General features: G+C 41.7%; 1 protein-coding gene across 8 annotated transcripts in view; it reads right to left on the bottom strand.

The window, feature by feature from the left end:
- The window catches only part of SASH1 (SAM and SH3 domain containing 1), a 1,215,158-nt gene that overhangs the window by 174,124 nt on the left and 1,023,909 nt on the right, over window positions 1-17,125 (bottom strand). For all 8 annotated transcript variants that reach the window (XM_073671384.1, XM_073671385.1, XM_073671388.1 and 5 more), the window contains exon 2: window positions 8,649-8,777. In XM_073671384.1, coding sequence (XP_073527485.1) covers window positions 8,649-8,777 — 129 coding nt within the window. The remainder of the gene's footprint in view (window positions 1-8,648; window positions 8,778-17,125) is intronic.

The raw sequence follows: 17,125 nt of genomic DNA, 5'->3' as shown, positions 1-17,125 counted from the left end.
CTTTTGTTCTTCCTGAGATAAACCACCACCAAACATACCTAATGGTGGCACTCTCATAGGGAACCCCAGAGCCCTCAGCCCAACGAGTGCTCTTGTGTATGGGAAAGATGGCCAAGACAGATGGCAACCAAACAATTGGCCGGCCATCAGCCACTTAAAGAGGGCTTAAGAAGCAATGCGACGTCAACAGTATTTCCTGAATTTCTATACAACAGGAAAGTAAGTTTGCACTTACAGTATGTAGCACTTTATATGCTGATAAAAGTTAGAAAAGTTTAGTGTCAGTAATCATGATGTGGATCTCTGCCTTTATTTAGAATAAAAAATAATGGGTTAGGGAAAAATCCCATGGTTGGATGGGTCAGGAGACCAGCGGACAGACTGTGCATTGTGGTTGGACCAAGACCCACGGACGTCCGCATGACTCCTAACTGGGCACACAGGCAATTAAATGACCAAACAAGTAGCTCATCTGTGACCGTTTAATGCCGCCGGTCAGCAGGTGTAAAGAGGGTACTGCTTCATTCCAGCGATCCTACCGTGGGGTCTCTATTAATATTGATACATTTTTACTGCAGATTTCTTTTATACTGTTACATACTACTACTGTCGTGCTATCATGAAATCTTTTTACCTTACTCAACTCCAAAGTATTATAATGAAGAAGGTACAACCTGTTGTACATAAGAAGTCATGCCTAGTCCCAACATTTTTTGGAAAGAGGTGTTTTATAGACAATGTGAATGAGTCAGATATCCCACATGGATAGCCATAATTCAGGTTCCACTGCCTGGTTCCTGGCCTCTGAGAAAAAGCATAAAGCGGAAGGGAGATACGAGAAGCAAGAGTCAGCTCAGACACCATGCACACGGAAAAGGGAACAAGTATTTCACACAAGTATACAGTCTGGTATTAGGGTCATTAACTTCTTTAAAATGCTTAATGTTGGGAAAGTTCTTGGAAAATGACTTGAGTTTCGATCTGAAGCTGTAGCTGCTGAGCATGTATGTAGTCTTTTATCATGACGAGCAATCCATAACAGACCAGAAAAACAAGAATATGGCAATTACCCCGTGCCTTGTCTAGGACTTCTGTCCATGTGTCTAAGGCTACAGCAGATGCCAGGATGTCTGATCATTTGTGGTAATGCAAATACAATGCACAGTGTAACTTGATTGAGATTTCAGGTACAATATAAAGAAATCTTACCAGTTATCTAATATGCTGGTGCTAATCCTAATTACACAGGTCTATGGCTCACTACAAGAGATACAAGTACCAATACCTGGTTTAAAACCAACAGTATCACTGTGCTTGATTGGCAGCAAACTCGCCTGACCTTAATCCCATAGAGAATCTATGGGGTATTGTCAAGAGGAAGATGAGAGACACCAGACCCAACAATACAGACGAGCTGAAGGCTGCTATCAAAGCAACCTGGGCTTCCATAACACCTCAGCAGTGCCACAAGCTGATCACCTCCATGCCACACCGCATTGATGCAGTAATTGATGCATAAGGAGCCCCAACCAAGTATTGAGGGCATTTACTGAACATACATTTCAGTAGGCCAACATTTCGTATCTTAAAAACATTTTCCAAGCTGTTGTTATAAAGTATTCTAATTTACTGAGATAATGACTTTTGTGTTTTCATTGGCTGTAATCTATAATCAACATTAACAGAAATAAACACTTGAAATAGATCACTCTGTAATGACTATATATAATATATGACTTTCACTTTTTGTATTGAAGAACTGAAATAAATTAACTTTTTGATGATATTCTAATTTAGGGAGAAGCACTTGTAATATAGATGGGGGAGCTGACAGATTATATCCTATGGCACCAGAAGCTGCCAGTCATTATCTTGGGCTCTACTGAAATAGCAGAGATGTTCGGCTGGGTGGAACATGGACATTTGTTGTGGAGTAAAGGTTGAGAGGTGTCAGCTACGTGATCATTCACCCACAGCCATCTAACGTCTATGCCCTTTAGGGCTTCAACAATCACACAATTCAGCCATTCCTCTCATTCTCACCCTCCGTGGTGCACACCTAGTGAAAGCCATAAAATAATCTTAGAATTCCTCCGGAAGCAAACACAGCACAGTCACATTAATAGAATTCCTGCCGGAATAACAGCATCAGTATGCAAAAAGCAGCAAGGCAATTGTGTTTAATATTATAGTACTAAAGTGTACAGTAATAGCTTCCAATAAATATGGAAGTGTAAATAAAAATGTAACTCACGCTGAGCAAATTACATTAGCGGATAACAAGCCGCATTTGGCACTAAGCATATTAGCACTGAACTGGCAGGAATAAATGCTCCTCACTGATGTAAGACACTAATTACTCCGAATAGAACCGAGACATTACAATGAAGTTATGTGCCAAGATTTATTTATCCCTCCACTAAGCAAATATTCCACGTGTTGCCACATGTCCTCCATCAACATCTACTATGTTCAATGATTCCCTACCCTGTATCGGGATAGACTATCAGTTATCACACAAAGCTATTGTCACACCAGTGGTGACAAGTACATACCACTATCATGCTGAAGCTTTTATATCTGCAGCGATTCAAAGGAAGGCAATAATTAAACGGAGATGAAAACTTCATGTTTGATAACTAGGTTGTTATTTAACAATGTTAATACCCACAGCAGGGTGGCCCAATGGTTATACCTACAGCAGGGTGGCTCAATGGTTATACCTACAGCAGGGTGGCCCAATGGTTATACCTACAGCAGGGTGGCTCAATGGTTATACCTACAGCAGGGTGGCCCAATGGTTATACCTACAGCAGGGTGGCTCAGTGGTTATACCTACAGCAGGGTGGCCCAATGGTTATACCTACAGCAGGGTGGCTCAGTGGTTATACCTACAGCAGGGTGGCCCAATGGTTATACCTACAGCAGGGTGGCTCAGTGGTTATACCTACAGCAGGGTGGCTCAATGGTTATACCTACAGCAGGGTGGCTCAATGGTTATACCTACAGCAGGGTGGCTCAATGGTTATACCAACAGCAGGGTGGCTCAATGGTTATACCTACAGCAGGGTGGCTCAGTGGTTATACCTGCAGCAGTGTGGCTCAGTAGCTATACCTACAGCAGGGTGGCTCAGTGGTTATACCTACAGCAGGGTGGCTCAATGGTTATACCTACAGCAGGGTGGCTCAATGGTTATACCTACAGCAGGGTGGCTCAATGGTTATACCTACAGCAGGGTGGCTCAGTGGTTATACCTGCAGCAGTGTGGCTCAGTAGCTATTCCTACAGCAGGGTGGCTCAGTGGTTATACCTGCAGCAGTGTGGCTCAGTAGCTATACCTACAGCAGGGTGGCTCAGTGGTTATACCTGCAGCAGGGTGGCTCAGTAGCTATACCTACAGCAGGGTGGCTCAGTGGTTATACCTACAGCAGGGTGGCCCAATGGTTATACCTACAGCAGGGTGGGTCAATGGTTATACATACAGCAGGGTGGCTCAGTGGTTATACCTACAGCAGGGTGGTTCAATGGTTATACCTACAGCAGGGTGGCTCCGTGGTTATACCTACAGCAGGGTGGCTCAATGGTTATACCTACAGCAGGGTGGCTCAGTGGTTATACCTACAGCAGGGTGGCCCAATGGTTATACCTACAGCAGGGTGGCCCAATGGTTATACCTACAGCAGGGTGGCCTAATGGTTATACCTACAGCAGGGTGGCTCAGTGGTTATACCTACAGCAGGGTGGCCCAATGGTTATACCTACAGCAGGGTGGCTCAGTGGTTATACCTACAGCAGGGTGGCCCAATGGTTATACCTACAGCAGGGTGGCTCAGTGGTTATACCTACAGCAGGGTGGCTCAATGGTTATACCTACAGCAGGGTGGCTCAATGGTTATACCTACAGCAGGGTGGCTCAATGGTTATACCTACAGCAGGGTGGCTCAATGGTTATACCTACAGCAGGGTGGCTCAATGGTTATACCTACAGCAGGGTGGCTCAGTGGTTATACCTGCAGCAGTGTGGCTCAGCAGCTATACCTACAGCAGGGTGGCTCAGTGGTTATACCTACAGCAGGGTGGCTCAATGGTTATACCTACAGCAGGGTGGCTCAATGGTTATACCTACAGCAGGGTGGCTCAATGGTTATACCTACAGCAGGGTGGCTCAGTGGTTATACCTGCAGCAGTGTGGCTCAGTAGCTATACCTACAGCAGGGTGGCTCAGTGGTTATACCTGCAGCAGTGTGGCTCAGTAGCTATACCTACAGCAGGGTGGCTCAGTGGTTATACCTGCAGCAGGGTGGCTCAGTAGCTATACCTACAGCAGGGTGGCTCAGTGGTTATACCTACAACAGGGTGGCTCAATGGTTATACCTACAGCAGGGTGGCTCAGTGGTTATACCTAAAGCAGGGTGGCCCAATGGCTATACCTACAGCAGGGTGGCTCAGTGGTTATACCTACAGAAGGGTGGCTCAGTGGTTATACCTACAACAGGGTGGCTCAGTGGTTATACCTACAGCAGGGTGGCCCAATGGTTATACCTACAGCAGGGTAGCTCAGTGGTTATACCTACAGCAGGGTGGCTCAGTGGTTATACCTACAGCAGGGTGGCTCAGTAGCTATACCTACAGCAGGGTGGCTCAGTGGTTATACCTGCAGCAGTGTGGCTCAGTAGCTATACCTACAGCAGGGTGGCTCAGTGGTTATACCTGCAGCAGGGTGGCTCAGTAGCTATACCTACAGCAGGGTGGCTCAGTGGTCAGCACTGTTGCTTTGCAGCGCTGGGGTCCTGGATTCAAATCCAACCCAGGACAACATCTGCACGGAGTTTGTATGTTCCCCCCGTGTTGGTGTGAATTTACTCCTACACTCCAAAGACATACTGATAGAGAATGTAGACTGTGAGCCTCAATGGGGACAGTGATAATGCCTGTAAAGTGCAGAATTAATGGTGCTATGTAAGAGAATAAAATAACTAAAATAAATCATGCATAGTTACACAATTAAAGACCATGTCCGCGTCTGTGTTTCCAGTTTTCTGTCACATCATAGGAATGGATTTTAAGCCAGGAATGGCTCTATCACATGACTGACACCAACGGACCCCACTGACTATAATAGCATTGTTTGGGTTTCTTCATAGTGTCTGGCATTTCCACTCCCCCATCCCCCAAAAAGTGAATATGCCGCATTGTTTTATTTACTCCAGATTTAATAGACCTTGCGATGGAGGCTCCACATAGATCTTTCAGCACAGACGTGAACACAGCTAAAGCTATGACAAAAATGGCAAGCAAAATAATGTGGCATGCTAAAATAATGGAGCCTATCATAGTGAATGAGGTCTGTCCGATGCTGCTGGTTTCCATCATGAGATGGATCTGGCACTGCCATTCACTTCATTGTTTTGCTCCTATGATGGAACAGAATAATGAAATTACCAGACACAGATGTGAACTTATCATTTAAGGCCCCATACACGTAAGACTACTGGCGGCTGAATGCGGCCGACAGTCTAATGTGTTTGATCGTCAAGGCAGATGATGATCAGACATGTCCAAATTCGGACTGCTGATTGCTTTGTTCTCCCAGAGATAAGAGATGTCGGTCAGCAGCTTTCTCATAAAGAACCCAGGAGCGTTCGGCCAAATGATCACTCCTGTGTATGGGAGATGGCTGTCGGGGGAACGTACAGCAAAGCATTGTTTGGCCAATCTTATGTGTATGGCCTGCTTAAGTTGTTCTATATACACTGGATAGAGCTGAATATATATATCTCTAGCTTCAAGAGCAACAATATACATTAGAGAACAATAATAAATATAGCAAGACCAAAATAATGTATTAATAATAAAGTGGGATCGGTAAAAAGGTTCCTAACCCTTTGTGCGTGGAGCATTGTGTTCTATGGGAACCCCAGTGATCAATGGTAGAGCAACATGCACAAAGCTGCAGGGGAACAAGATGCATGTGTATGTGGCTCAGTAAAACCAACTGATCTCAATGTACTGCAAAGAAGATCCAGTCTGCTCCCAAATTGGAACCCTCTTTACTACCTCAAAATGAGGTTTTCCTGAGTATTTGCCAATGTCTGAGACAGTTAATAATATCAAGATGCAATATTTAGTGAAGCGATGTCCCATAAGATACCAGAAGTTCAGCCTTCGCTTTTCTCTGAGAATAATACAGAGCATATACAGCGGCAGCCCAGATCTGCTGTTGTCTTCCACTAAACCAGCTATATATCAGGCCTGGCTTAACCTGATTTATAGACTTCTTTTATTTCACTTATCAGTAAGTAAGTTTGTCTGCTGTGAAGAGCGGGCAGCCAGAGGCACTATCTGCAGCTTCCAAATGTGAATGCAACAGAACAGGTTGTAAGAACAAATCATCCCTAAGACGAGCATGAGCTTAATTACAACCCTAATGTTTGAGCATTTAAACATCGTCAGCGATTTACGCAAATTGCTTTCTGGCTCTGGAAGCCGAAAATTCGGCTTTAAAACTTCTTCCTCTACGTGTTTTCACATTACTGACAATAGAGAAGCGAAATGAAAATATTAATATGCACAATGTATCCTCTGACTTCCAATGAATACAATTTATCTTACAAATTATCTTCAACATCTGCAATTTCCAAACAAGAACTTTTCCCTTTCACTAACCTAAAACTCAGTATAATCTGGAACACAGTGTTGTAGTTTGATTAGCTCACACACTCTTATATTAATTAATATTCAGAATATAAAGATAGAATTTATATAACCGGAAATACGAGGTTCCAAATGCTTTCATTTTCTTGAGGAAAAAAAAAAAACACATTTTATTTCAACCTTTAAAATACATAAAAATGCTTCTGACAAAATTGGCCTTTTTCAAGCAATTACAGAAAAGATAAAATATAGCCTTTATTTGGTTGTATTTTAACTATTTTATATTTGCTTGAAAAAGTCTGATTGTAGCCAAAATGTTGTTATGCATTTTACAGAATTAAATAAAAGTTTAGCTTTTTTTCAAAGACAAATGAAAGCATGTGGTGCCTCGGATTTTCTCATTTACAACTGTTTGGATGGACTTGGTGGGAAGCTGAAGTGAGAAAGCACAGAAATGTACCAGTGTATGGGATTCTTCTGTTGAGTTGATGTAAAAATATAATGTGGGTGGTTGGATTTAGGTTACCTGCTGATTACTTTGTGTTTGCTAAGCATTGTACTGTTAACAAAGTAAAAGGGGGTACTAGGGCAGTAAATCCAATTTCTCCTGGGAACTTGGGAAAACAATACTTCTCAAGGTAGAGAATTGCAGGCTTAGAGGGAGATGGAAATGAGGATGATGAATAAGATCCTTTGATAGAGTAGGTTTCTTATTTTCTTCTATTCTAACGGTTTGCTTATCTTTGCAACATAATCTTAAAGAGAACCTGTCACCATGAATATGCAGTCCAATCTGCTGGCATGCTATGCAGTAAGGGGGGAGTTGAGGAGTATTACAGTATATACAGTTTTATGAGAAAAGATTCAATGTAAACTGCGTTTTAATCATGTAAACCTGTGCTCTTTCTGGGATTTTTGGTCCAGTCAGTGACTGACAGCTATCACCGTACAACAGTGCATATAAAGAAAGCTGTCAGTCACTGATAGGCCCTATCAGTGACTGACAGCTATCACCGTACAACAGTGCATATAAAGAAAGCTGTCAGTCACTGATAGGGCCTATCAGTGACTGACTGCTTTCTTTATATGCACTGTTGTACGGTGATAGCTGTCAGTCACTGACTGTCAGTCACAGCCCTATCAGTGACTGACAGCTATCACCGTACAACAGTGCATATAAAGAAAGCTGTCAGTCACTGATAGGGCCTATCAGTGACTGACAGCTATCACCGTACAACAGTGCATATAAAGAAAGCTGTCAGTCACTGATAGGGCCTATCAGTGACTGACAGCTATCACCGTACAACAGTGCATATAAAGAAAGCTGTCAGTCACTGATAGGGCCTATCAGTGACTGACAGCTATCACCGTACAACAGTGCATATAAAGAAAGCTGTCAGTCACTGATAGGGCCTATCAGTGACTGACTGCTTTCTTTATATGCACTGTTGTACGGTGATAGCTGTCAGTCACTGACTGTCAGTCACAGCCCTATCAGTGACTGACAGCTATCACCGTACAACAGTGCATATAAAGAAAGCTGTCAGTCACTGATAGGGCCTATCAGTGACTGACAGCTATCACCGTACAACAGTGCATATAAAGAAAGCTGTCAGTCACTGATAGGGCCTATCAGTGACTGACAGCTATCACCGTACAACAGTGCATATAAAGAAAGCTGTCAGTCACTGATAGGGCCTATCAGTGACTGACAGCTTTCTTTATAAGCACTCTTGTACGGTATATACTTTATATGCACTCTTTTAGCCCACTGAACCAAAAATCCCAGACAGAGCAAAGGTTTACATGATTAAAACAAGGATTATATTGAATATTTTCTCACAAAACTAGATACTAATCTGCTCAGCTCCCTCTGCTCTATCACAAGTTGACAGCATATTGGACGGCATTTTCATGGTGACAGGCTATATTTAAAGTTCATTTTGACATGTCAAGATCCATATTGAAGTAGAACAATAATTGGCGCCTTTACCTCATCAAGATCCTGGGAAACATGGCGCTTGCGCAGTTCCTCCATCCTCTCGCACACGTCTGTGAAGCAGGTGTTGTAATAATCAGCGTACTGTTCGGCAAGGTCGTCAATGTTTCCCAACGAACCATCCTACAAGCAAAGAAGAGAGAATGTCAGGGAGTGAACTGTTACCATTTTTCTGAATAGAAACCAAAACAAGAAGTTTCTAAGTCATGAAGTACAGTCTTCTTATTGAACATCAGCCATGACAGTATAATCGCTCACAGGTAAAGTAATGATTCTTCTAACAATGCCACCTGTGAAGGGCAGCAAGAACATTTCTTGAAATAGATGTGTCAAAAGCACAAGATCTTCAGAGGTCTTGAGGAGTAGATGTCTTGATGGGCAGGTGGTTCTAAGTCTATAGCTTATGATATACAGTGCTGGACAAAAGTATTGGCACCCCTGCAATTCTGTCAGATAATACTCAGTTTCTTCCTGAAAATGATTGCAATCACAAATTCTTTGGTATTATTCTCTTCATTTAATTTGTCTTCAATGAAAAAAACACAAAAAGAATTGTCCTAAAGCCAAATTGGATATAATTCCACACCAAACCTAAAAAAGGGGGTGGACAAAAGTATTGGCACTGTTTGAAAAATCATGTGATGCTTCTCTAATTCGTGTAATTAACAGCACCTGTAACTTACCTGTGGCACCTAACAGGTGTTGGCAATAACTAAATCACATTTGCAGCCAGTTAACATGGATTAAAGTTGACTCAACCTCTGTCCTGTGTCCTTGTGTGTACCACATTGAGCATGGAGAAACGAAAGAAGACCAAAGAACTGTCTGAGGACTTGGGAAACCAAATTGTGAGGAAGCATGAGCAATCTCAAGGCTACAAGTCCATTTCCAAAGACCTGAATGTTCCTGTGTCTTCCGTGCGCACTGTCATCAAGAAGTTAAAAAAGCCCATGGCACTGTGGCTAACCTCCCTAGATGTGGACGGAAAAGAAAAATTGACGAGAGATTTCAACGCAAGATTGTGCGGATGGTGGATAAAGAACCTCGACTAACATCCAAACAAGTTTAAGTCCGAGGGTACAACAGTGTTAACCCGTACTATCCGTCGGCGTCTGAATGAAAAGGGACTGTATGGTAGGATACCCAGGAAGACCCCACTTCTTACCCCGAGACATAAAAAAGCCAGGCTGGAGTTTGCCAAAATTTACCTGAGAAAGCCTAAAATGTTTTGGAACAATGTTCTCTGGTCAGATGAGACAAAAGTAGAGCTTTTTGGGAAAAAGCATCAACATAGAGTGTACAGGAAAAAAAGAGGCATTCAAAGAAAAGAACACGGTCCCTACAGTCAAACATGGCGGAGGTTCCCTGATGTTTTGGGGTTGCTTTGCTGCCTCTGGCACTGGATTGCTTGACCGTGTGCATGGCATTATGAAGTCTGAAGACTACCAACAAATTTTGCAGCATAATGTAGATCCCAGTGTGAGAAAGCTGGGTCTCCCTCAGAGGTCATGGGTCTTCCAGCAGGACAATGACCCAAAACACACTTCCAAAAGCACTATAAAATGGTTTGAGAGAAAGCACTGGAGACTTCTAAGGTGGCCAGCAATGAGTCCAGACCTGAATCCCATAGAACACCTGTGGAGAGATCTCAAAATGGCAGTTTGGAGAAGGCACCCTTCAAATATCAGGGACCTGGAGCAGTTTGCCAAAGAAGAATGGTCTACAATTCCAGCAGAGCATTGTAAGAAACTCATTGATGGTTACCGGGAGAGGTTGTTCGCAGTTATTTTGGCTAAAGGTTGTGCAACCAAGTATTAGGCTGAGGGTGCCAATACTTTTGTCCGGCCCTTTTTTGGAGTTTTGTGTGAAATGATCAATGATTTGATTTTTGCTTGATTCTCTTTTGAGTTTTTTCCTTGCAAGCAAATTAAATGAAGAGAATAATACCAAAGAATTTGTGATTGCAATCATTTGCAGGAAGAAACTGAGTATTATCTGACAGAATTGCAGGGGTGCCAATACTTTTGGCCAGCACTGTATATGTATTTATGTACAGGTATATACTGTAAGCACATTTCATATTTCTATAAGAAATATGATTTCCGCACTCAAGCACAAGAAGAAATAATATTACTCCCTCCCATTGAATCCACTGTATCTACTCTCTCGTACATATCATATCCACATCGTGCTACTTGAGTACATGGCTGAATTCTTATCCATACTCTAGGCCACACTTATCACATAAACTATGCTTTTAGAAAGCTCGTAATGGTTCCAAAGGTCAACGAGAAGTTAGTGCAAAGCCCAAGTAATCCACTTAAGGAGCAATGCAGGTGTCAGATCTCCTGGTCATTCATATTTCTTATCATGTGGAGGTTTCCAGTGAAAAGCCAGGCATATGCACCACCCCGCTCAACATAGCAAAGATTTCAAGACTAAGTTTTTGCTTAAGGTCTTCAGGTCAGAGTCTGCTTCCAGGCATGGCAGGTGCAGCTCCTCCATTACTAACAGATAGAAAAAACATGTTGGACAATTCCTTTAGGTTTTACAGAGAATCCAAATGGTCCAGCCAGTTATTTACTGGGTTAATCTTAGTTTGCAGTTCTGCAACCAGTTTTTCTAGTCAGTTACTGTAAAATTAACATTTGTCAGCAGCAGCGCTATACACACATTTGTCAATTGCAGATGTTTGCTTTATCATATCCATAGACAGCTGTGGGCCATACATATGCCTCAAGCATATCCATTTACCTAATTAAAGTCTGGATATCTTTTCTTTAACTGTAGAAAATCCCCTTCCAAATTCCTGACATCATTCTAAAGTGCACAAAAAATGCACACCATAGAAAGCTAAGGGCCACAAAGTCCAGCCAAGTTGTGCTCTCTCTGGCCAGCACTCCTGGTAAATGTGACTGACAGTGATCCAGATATGTTCATCCCTGTTTGGACTCCATCTTGCACAGTAATAACCAGAATATATTTGGGCAAACAAAAAAAAGACCAAAGACTTGTTTATCAGGACATCTAAAGACATCTATAAAAAAAAGTTATAAAAGTTATAATAGTGGGCAGCACAGTGGCTCAGTGGTTAGCAGTGTATCCTTGAAGCGCTGGGGTCCTGGGTTCAAATCCCACCAAGGACAACATCTGCAAGGAGTTTGTATGTTCTCCCCATGTTTATGGGGGTTTCTTCCAGGTACTCCTGTTTTTTCCCACACTCCAAAGAATAGGGAATTCAGATTGAGCGCCAATGGGGACAATGATGATGATGTCTGTAAATCGCTACAGAATATGATGGTGCTATATAAGCAAGCAAAATAATGAAAAATAAATAGCTTTCTGTGAAGTGAAAAAACATTACATGGTTTTCCCAAAGCACATCAAAAAAACATGTAGAAGTGCTCCTCACTAAATTAGAATATCATCAAAAAGTTAATTTATTTCAGTTCTTCAATACAAAAAACTCATATATTATATAGAGTCATTACAAACAGAGTGATCTATTTCAAGTGTTTATTTCTGTTAATGTTGATGATTATGGCTTACAGCCAATGAAAACACAGAAGTCATTATCTCAGTAAATTAGAATACTTTATAAGGCTATGTGCCCACGATGCAGAAATGCTCCGTATTTTTTCCTGAGCGTCTCTGCATCTCCCTGGCAGAAAAAACGCATGCGGATTGTACATGCGGATTGTACATGCGGATTGTACATGCGGATTGTACATGCGTTTTTCCTGCCAGGGACATGCGGATGTGAAGAGTTCTTCACATGCATTTCCGCATCACTTGGAAAGTGCTTGACAACTTGGTCACACTATATAAATCCATGCAAACAGCATGGATTTATATAGTTTGACCGTAAAGAATGTTTAAAAATAAAAAAATAAATCTATACTTACCTTCTGATGGCCCCCGCAGTCTTGCTTCCCTCCGTTCTCTCTTGCCGGCAGATCGCGGTACACTGAAGGACCTGCCGACGTCAGCGTCGCGTGACCCGTCACATGACTATGACGTCAGCGCAGGTCCTTCATTCCATCGCGAGCTGCCGGCAAGTGAAGACAAGGAGACCGGGGGGCCATCAGAAGGTAAATATAATATTTAATTTTTATTTTATTCTTTTTTTCACAGTTTCTATGGTACCCGGGTCCGGAGGAGAGTCTCCTGTCTTCCACACCCAGGTACCATCCGCACATTGAAATGCATGGAATGCACATCTACATATACAGTGATGCGGAATCCATGTGTTCCAATGCAAGTCAAGGGCGGCGAAAACGCAGCGCTTCCGCAAAATAATTGGTAGTGCTGCGTTTTTTTCCGCAATGATAATCCGCAGCGGAAATTTCCGCAGCATGTGCACAGCACATGCGGATTATCATTGGGGAACATGGCAGGCCTTCTACCATGCGTTTTTTTAAGCATTTCTGCAGCGTTTTTGCCACTGTGGAAACGCTTAAAAAACGCATCGTGGGCACACAGTCTAACACCAGCTTGAAAAATGATTTTAAAATCCGAAATGTAGGCCTACTGAAATGTATGTTCAGTAAATGCACTCAATACTTGGTCGGGGCTCCTTTTGCATCAATTACTGCATCAATGCGGCAATGTGGCATGGAGGCGATCAGCCTGTGGCTCTGCTGAGATGTTATGGAAGCCCAGGTTGCTTTGATAGCAGCCTTCAGCTCGTCTGCATTGTTGGGTCTGGTGTCTCTCATCTTCCTCTTGATAATACCCCATAGATTCTCTATAGAGTTAAGGTTAGACGAGTTTGCTGGCCAATCAAGCACAGTGATACTGTTGTTTTAAACCAGGTATTGGTACTTTTGGCAGTGTGGACAGGGACCAAGTCCTGCTGGAGAATGACATTTCCATCTCCATAAAGACTGTCAGCAGAGGGAAGTATGAAGTGCTCTAAAATTTCCCTGCAGACGGCTGTGCTGACTTTGGTCTTGATAAAACACAGTGGACCTACACCAGCAGATGACATGGCACCCCATCCATCACTGACTGTGGAAACTTCACACTAGACTTCAAGTAGCTTGGATTGTGGCCTCCCCACTCTTCCTCCAGACTCTGGGACCTTGATTTCCAAATGAAATGCAAAATTTACTTTCATCTGAAAACAACACCTTGGACCACTGAGCAACAGTCCAGGTCTTTGTCTCCTTGGTCCAGGTAAGATGCTTCTGGCGTTGTCTATTGGTCATGAGTGGCTTGACACAAGGAATGTGACACTTGTAGCCCATGTCCTGGATATGTCTGTGTGTGTTGGCTCTTGAAGCAATGACTCCAGCAGCAGTCCACTCCTTGTGAATCTCCCCCAAATTTTTGAATGACCCTTTCTTAACAATCCTTTCAAGGCTGCAGTTATCCCGGTTGCTTGTGCACCTTTTTCTACTACACTTTTTCCTTCCACTCAACTTTCCATTAATATGCTTGGATACAGCACTCTGTGAACAGCCAGCTTCTTTAGCAATGACCTTTTGTGGCTTACCCTCCTTGTGGAGTATGTCAATGACTGCCTTCTGGACATCTGTCAAGTCAGCAGTTTTCCCCATGATTGTGGAGCCTACTGAAACAGACTAAGGGACCATTTTAAACGCGTAGGAAGCCTTTGCAGGTGTTTTTTGTTAATTATTCTGATTTACTGAGATAATGACTTTTGTGTTTTCATTGGCTGTAATCTATAATCATCAACATTAACAGAAATAAACACTTGAAATAGATCACTCTGTCTGTAATGACTCTATATCATATATGAGTTTCACTTTTTGTATGGAAGAACTGAAATAAATTAACTTTTTGGTGATATTCTAATTTAGTGAGAAGCATTTGTATATCACTTCTGATACGATTTTTTATGCTTTTTTGTCCATGAATGACATGTCACTTCTTTTTTTTTCTTTCTTATAACCAGGTCAGAAAAAAAACATGCTGTATGAACTACAATGATGCTATCCCATCAAAATCAATAGGAAGCTTATTCAAAGATTAAATGAAGAGATATTTGATGTGGATTTATGAGCAGAATCAACTGTAAAATCCATTCCCAAAAATTCGGTGTGAGCATATCATAAGAATATGCGTCTACTTCCGTTTGGGTGGCATCATCTTGAATTTAGTGAAGCATCTATATTCATAAAGCTTTTTCAAAGAATAATCTATTATGTAAAGCAACATGTGAAAGATGGCAGCCAGATGCTATATAATAAAGTGCCTATATGCACGAGCATGCTTCTAGTACACCCCAAATTATAACGAAAACTCTTATGTGCCTTTATGTACTGTACACCTGTACACCAACAGCATGCGGTAAATCTTGTCATTTGTTAATAAATGGTTATTTTATTAACTTATCTACAAGTGCATGAATAGATAAACTCTGTCCTGACAATATTAATGTTAGGGATGCCCAATATGTCATATGAAATTAGCTTTTTTTTGCCAGATGGCTCTAAATACTGTACTTTTATTTATCTTCGAGACTTGAAGGCTTCTACAATTCATAATGAATCCCCACTAGCACCAGCATTTCATTAAAGAGCACGTCTAGGGTCAATGGACACGCAGCATTCATTAATAGAGCGCCAGAGGGCACAAGTCTACTGGGGAGGACATTCATCTCTATTAACAGATCCTAGGTTCATAATCTAACACATTATTTGCAGCACTTGTCATACTGAATGCTGGGACATGAAGGTAATTGAAGGATATAGCACTGGAGAAGGCCAAATGAAAGAGTCAATTGTTTAACACTGCAATAGAAAACAGAAGGTATTATTTCACGGTTTTAGTAGAAGTGCGTTCTGATGGTGCTAAACCGTGTACAATGCTAAAGTAGATCTGATGATAATGTTTTTACACATCACAGGATACCAGGCGCACAACTGCTTATTAAGTAAGTGCCAGACAATCACCTTTGATTAAAAAAATGAAAGCAACATGCTTATTAACATTTAAGGGCAAAATCGCGGGACATTTGAAGCCCTGCCCCTTTTCCAACTGGAGCGCTACTAAACTCCCTTTTTGGTAAGAATTCATATTTGGGACTTTATGAAGAGGGAGCTGAGTGGTTTCATTGGGTTTAAGATTAAGGGTAAACTGAGTCCATAAAGTTGAACCTATAACCTAACATGTTGTTCCAAAGGAAGTCAAAAACTCCATGAGGCAGACGCTAATAGCTCCATATTAGGGAAAAATTTCTCTCCGACTCCATATGGCAATCAGATCAGTTCCCTGGATCAAGGTCCCATCGCAGAATCTAGTGCCCATAACCTGTAATATTATATTTTTATATCCATGCCCTTCTTGTAGTTTTGTAGTGAATCACTCATTACAACATCATGGCGCAGAGAGTCCATAATCTCACTGCTCTTACAGAAAATAATCTGCGCTTATGATTATGATTAAACCTTCTTTCCTCTTGACGTGGACGATGCCTTCTTGTCACCTTTGCAGGCCTAAGCGTAAAACGATTATTAGAAAGATCTCTGTACTGTCCGCTCATATATTTGTACATTGTAATAAGATCGCCCCTAAGCTTTCGTTTTTCCAATCTGAATAACCCCAAGTTTAATAACCTATCCTGATATTGCTGTCCACCCATTCCCTTAATAACCTTGGGTGCTCTTCTCTGTACCCTCTCTAGTTCAGCTATATCCTTCTTATATACCGGAGACCAAAATTGTACATTATATTCTACGTGTGGGCGTACTAGTGACTTATATAGAAACTAAACTATGTTGTGGTCACTAGAATCTATGCCTTTTAATGCATCCCATTATTTTATTTGCCTTGGCAGCAGCTGCCTGACACTGGTCACTAAAGTTCAGGTTGCCATCCACTCATACACCCAGGTCTTTTTCAGCGACAGTTTTACCCAGTGTTTTACAATTTAGTACATAATTATACATTTTATTTCCTCTGCCCAAGTGCATAATCTTACATTTATCTATATTAAATTTCAATTGCCATGTCTCAGCCCAAGTCTCCAGCTTACATAAATCCTTCTGTAATATTAAATTATACGCCTCTGTGTTGATCAAATATTATAACTGTACTCTGTATGCCCTCTACAAGGTACATTAATAAATATGTTAAAAAGAAGTTGCTTTGGAAGACAACTTTGCTTTGTTTGGTGAAGTTGTATTAATCTGCCCCATCTTTCCCATATAGAATAATATTTGGTTTGTTGGGGCATATAGAATTCATATAGGGAGGATAGCTGATAAGAGAAATTCACCCTTTTAGATTCAATGTCTGAATGGGATTTGATAGATTCTTATCAACTACAAAGTGACAAGTGGCCATTGGACATTTTCGGCAGCCACCGGGCATGGCTGTCTGTCTCAAAAATGCCGGGATCTTAAAGATGTTGCGGCCTTCACGACCCACTATGTTTGTACTGATCAAGATAGTTTTGAAAAGGTTGTGATTATCTAGAATAACCGCTATATAACACCTTGCCA

Source organism: Phyllobates terribilis, unplaced genomic scaffold, assembly GCF_046119375.1.
Source record: "Phyllobates terribilis strain yellow unplaced genomic scaffold, ASM4611937v1 Scaffold_3__8_contigs__length_932513732, whole genome shotgun sequence".
Lineage (NCBI taxonomy): Eukaryota > Metazoa > Chordata > Amphibia > Anura > Dendrobatidae > Phyllobates > Phyllobates terribilis.
This window is presented reverse-complemented; position numbering and strand designations above follow the sequence as displayed.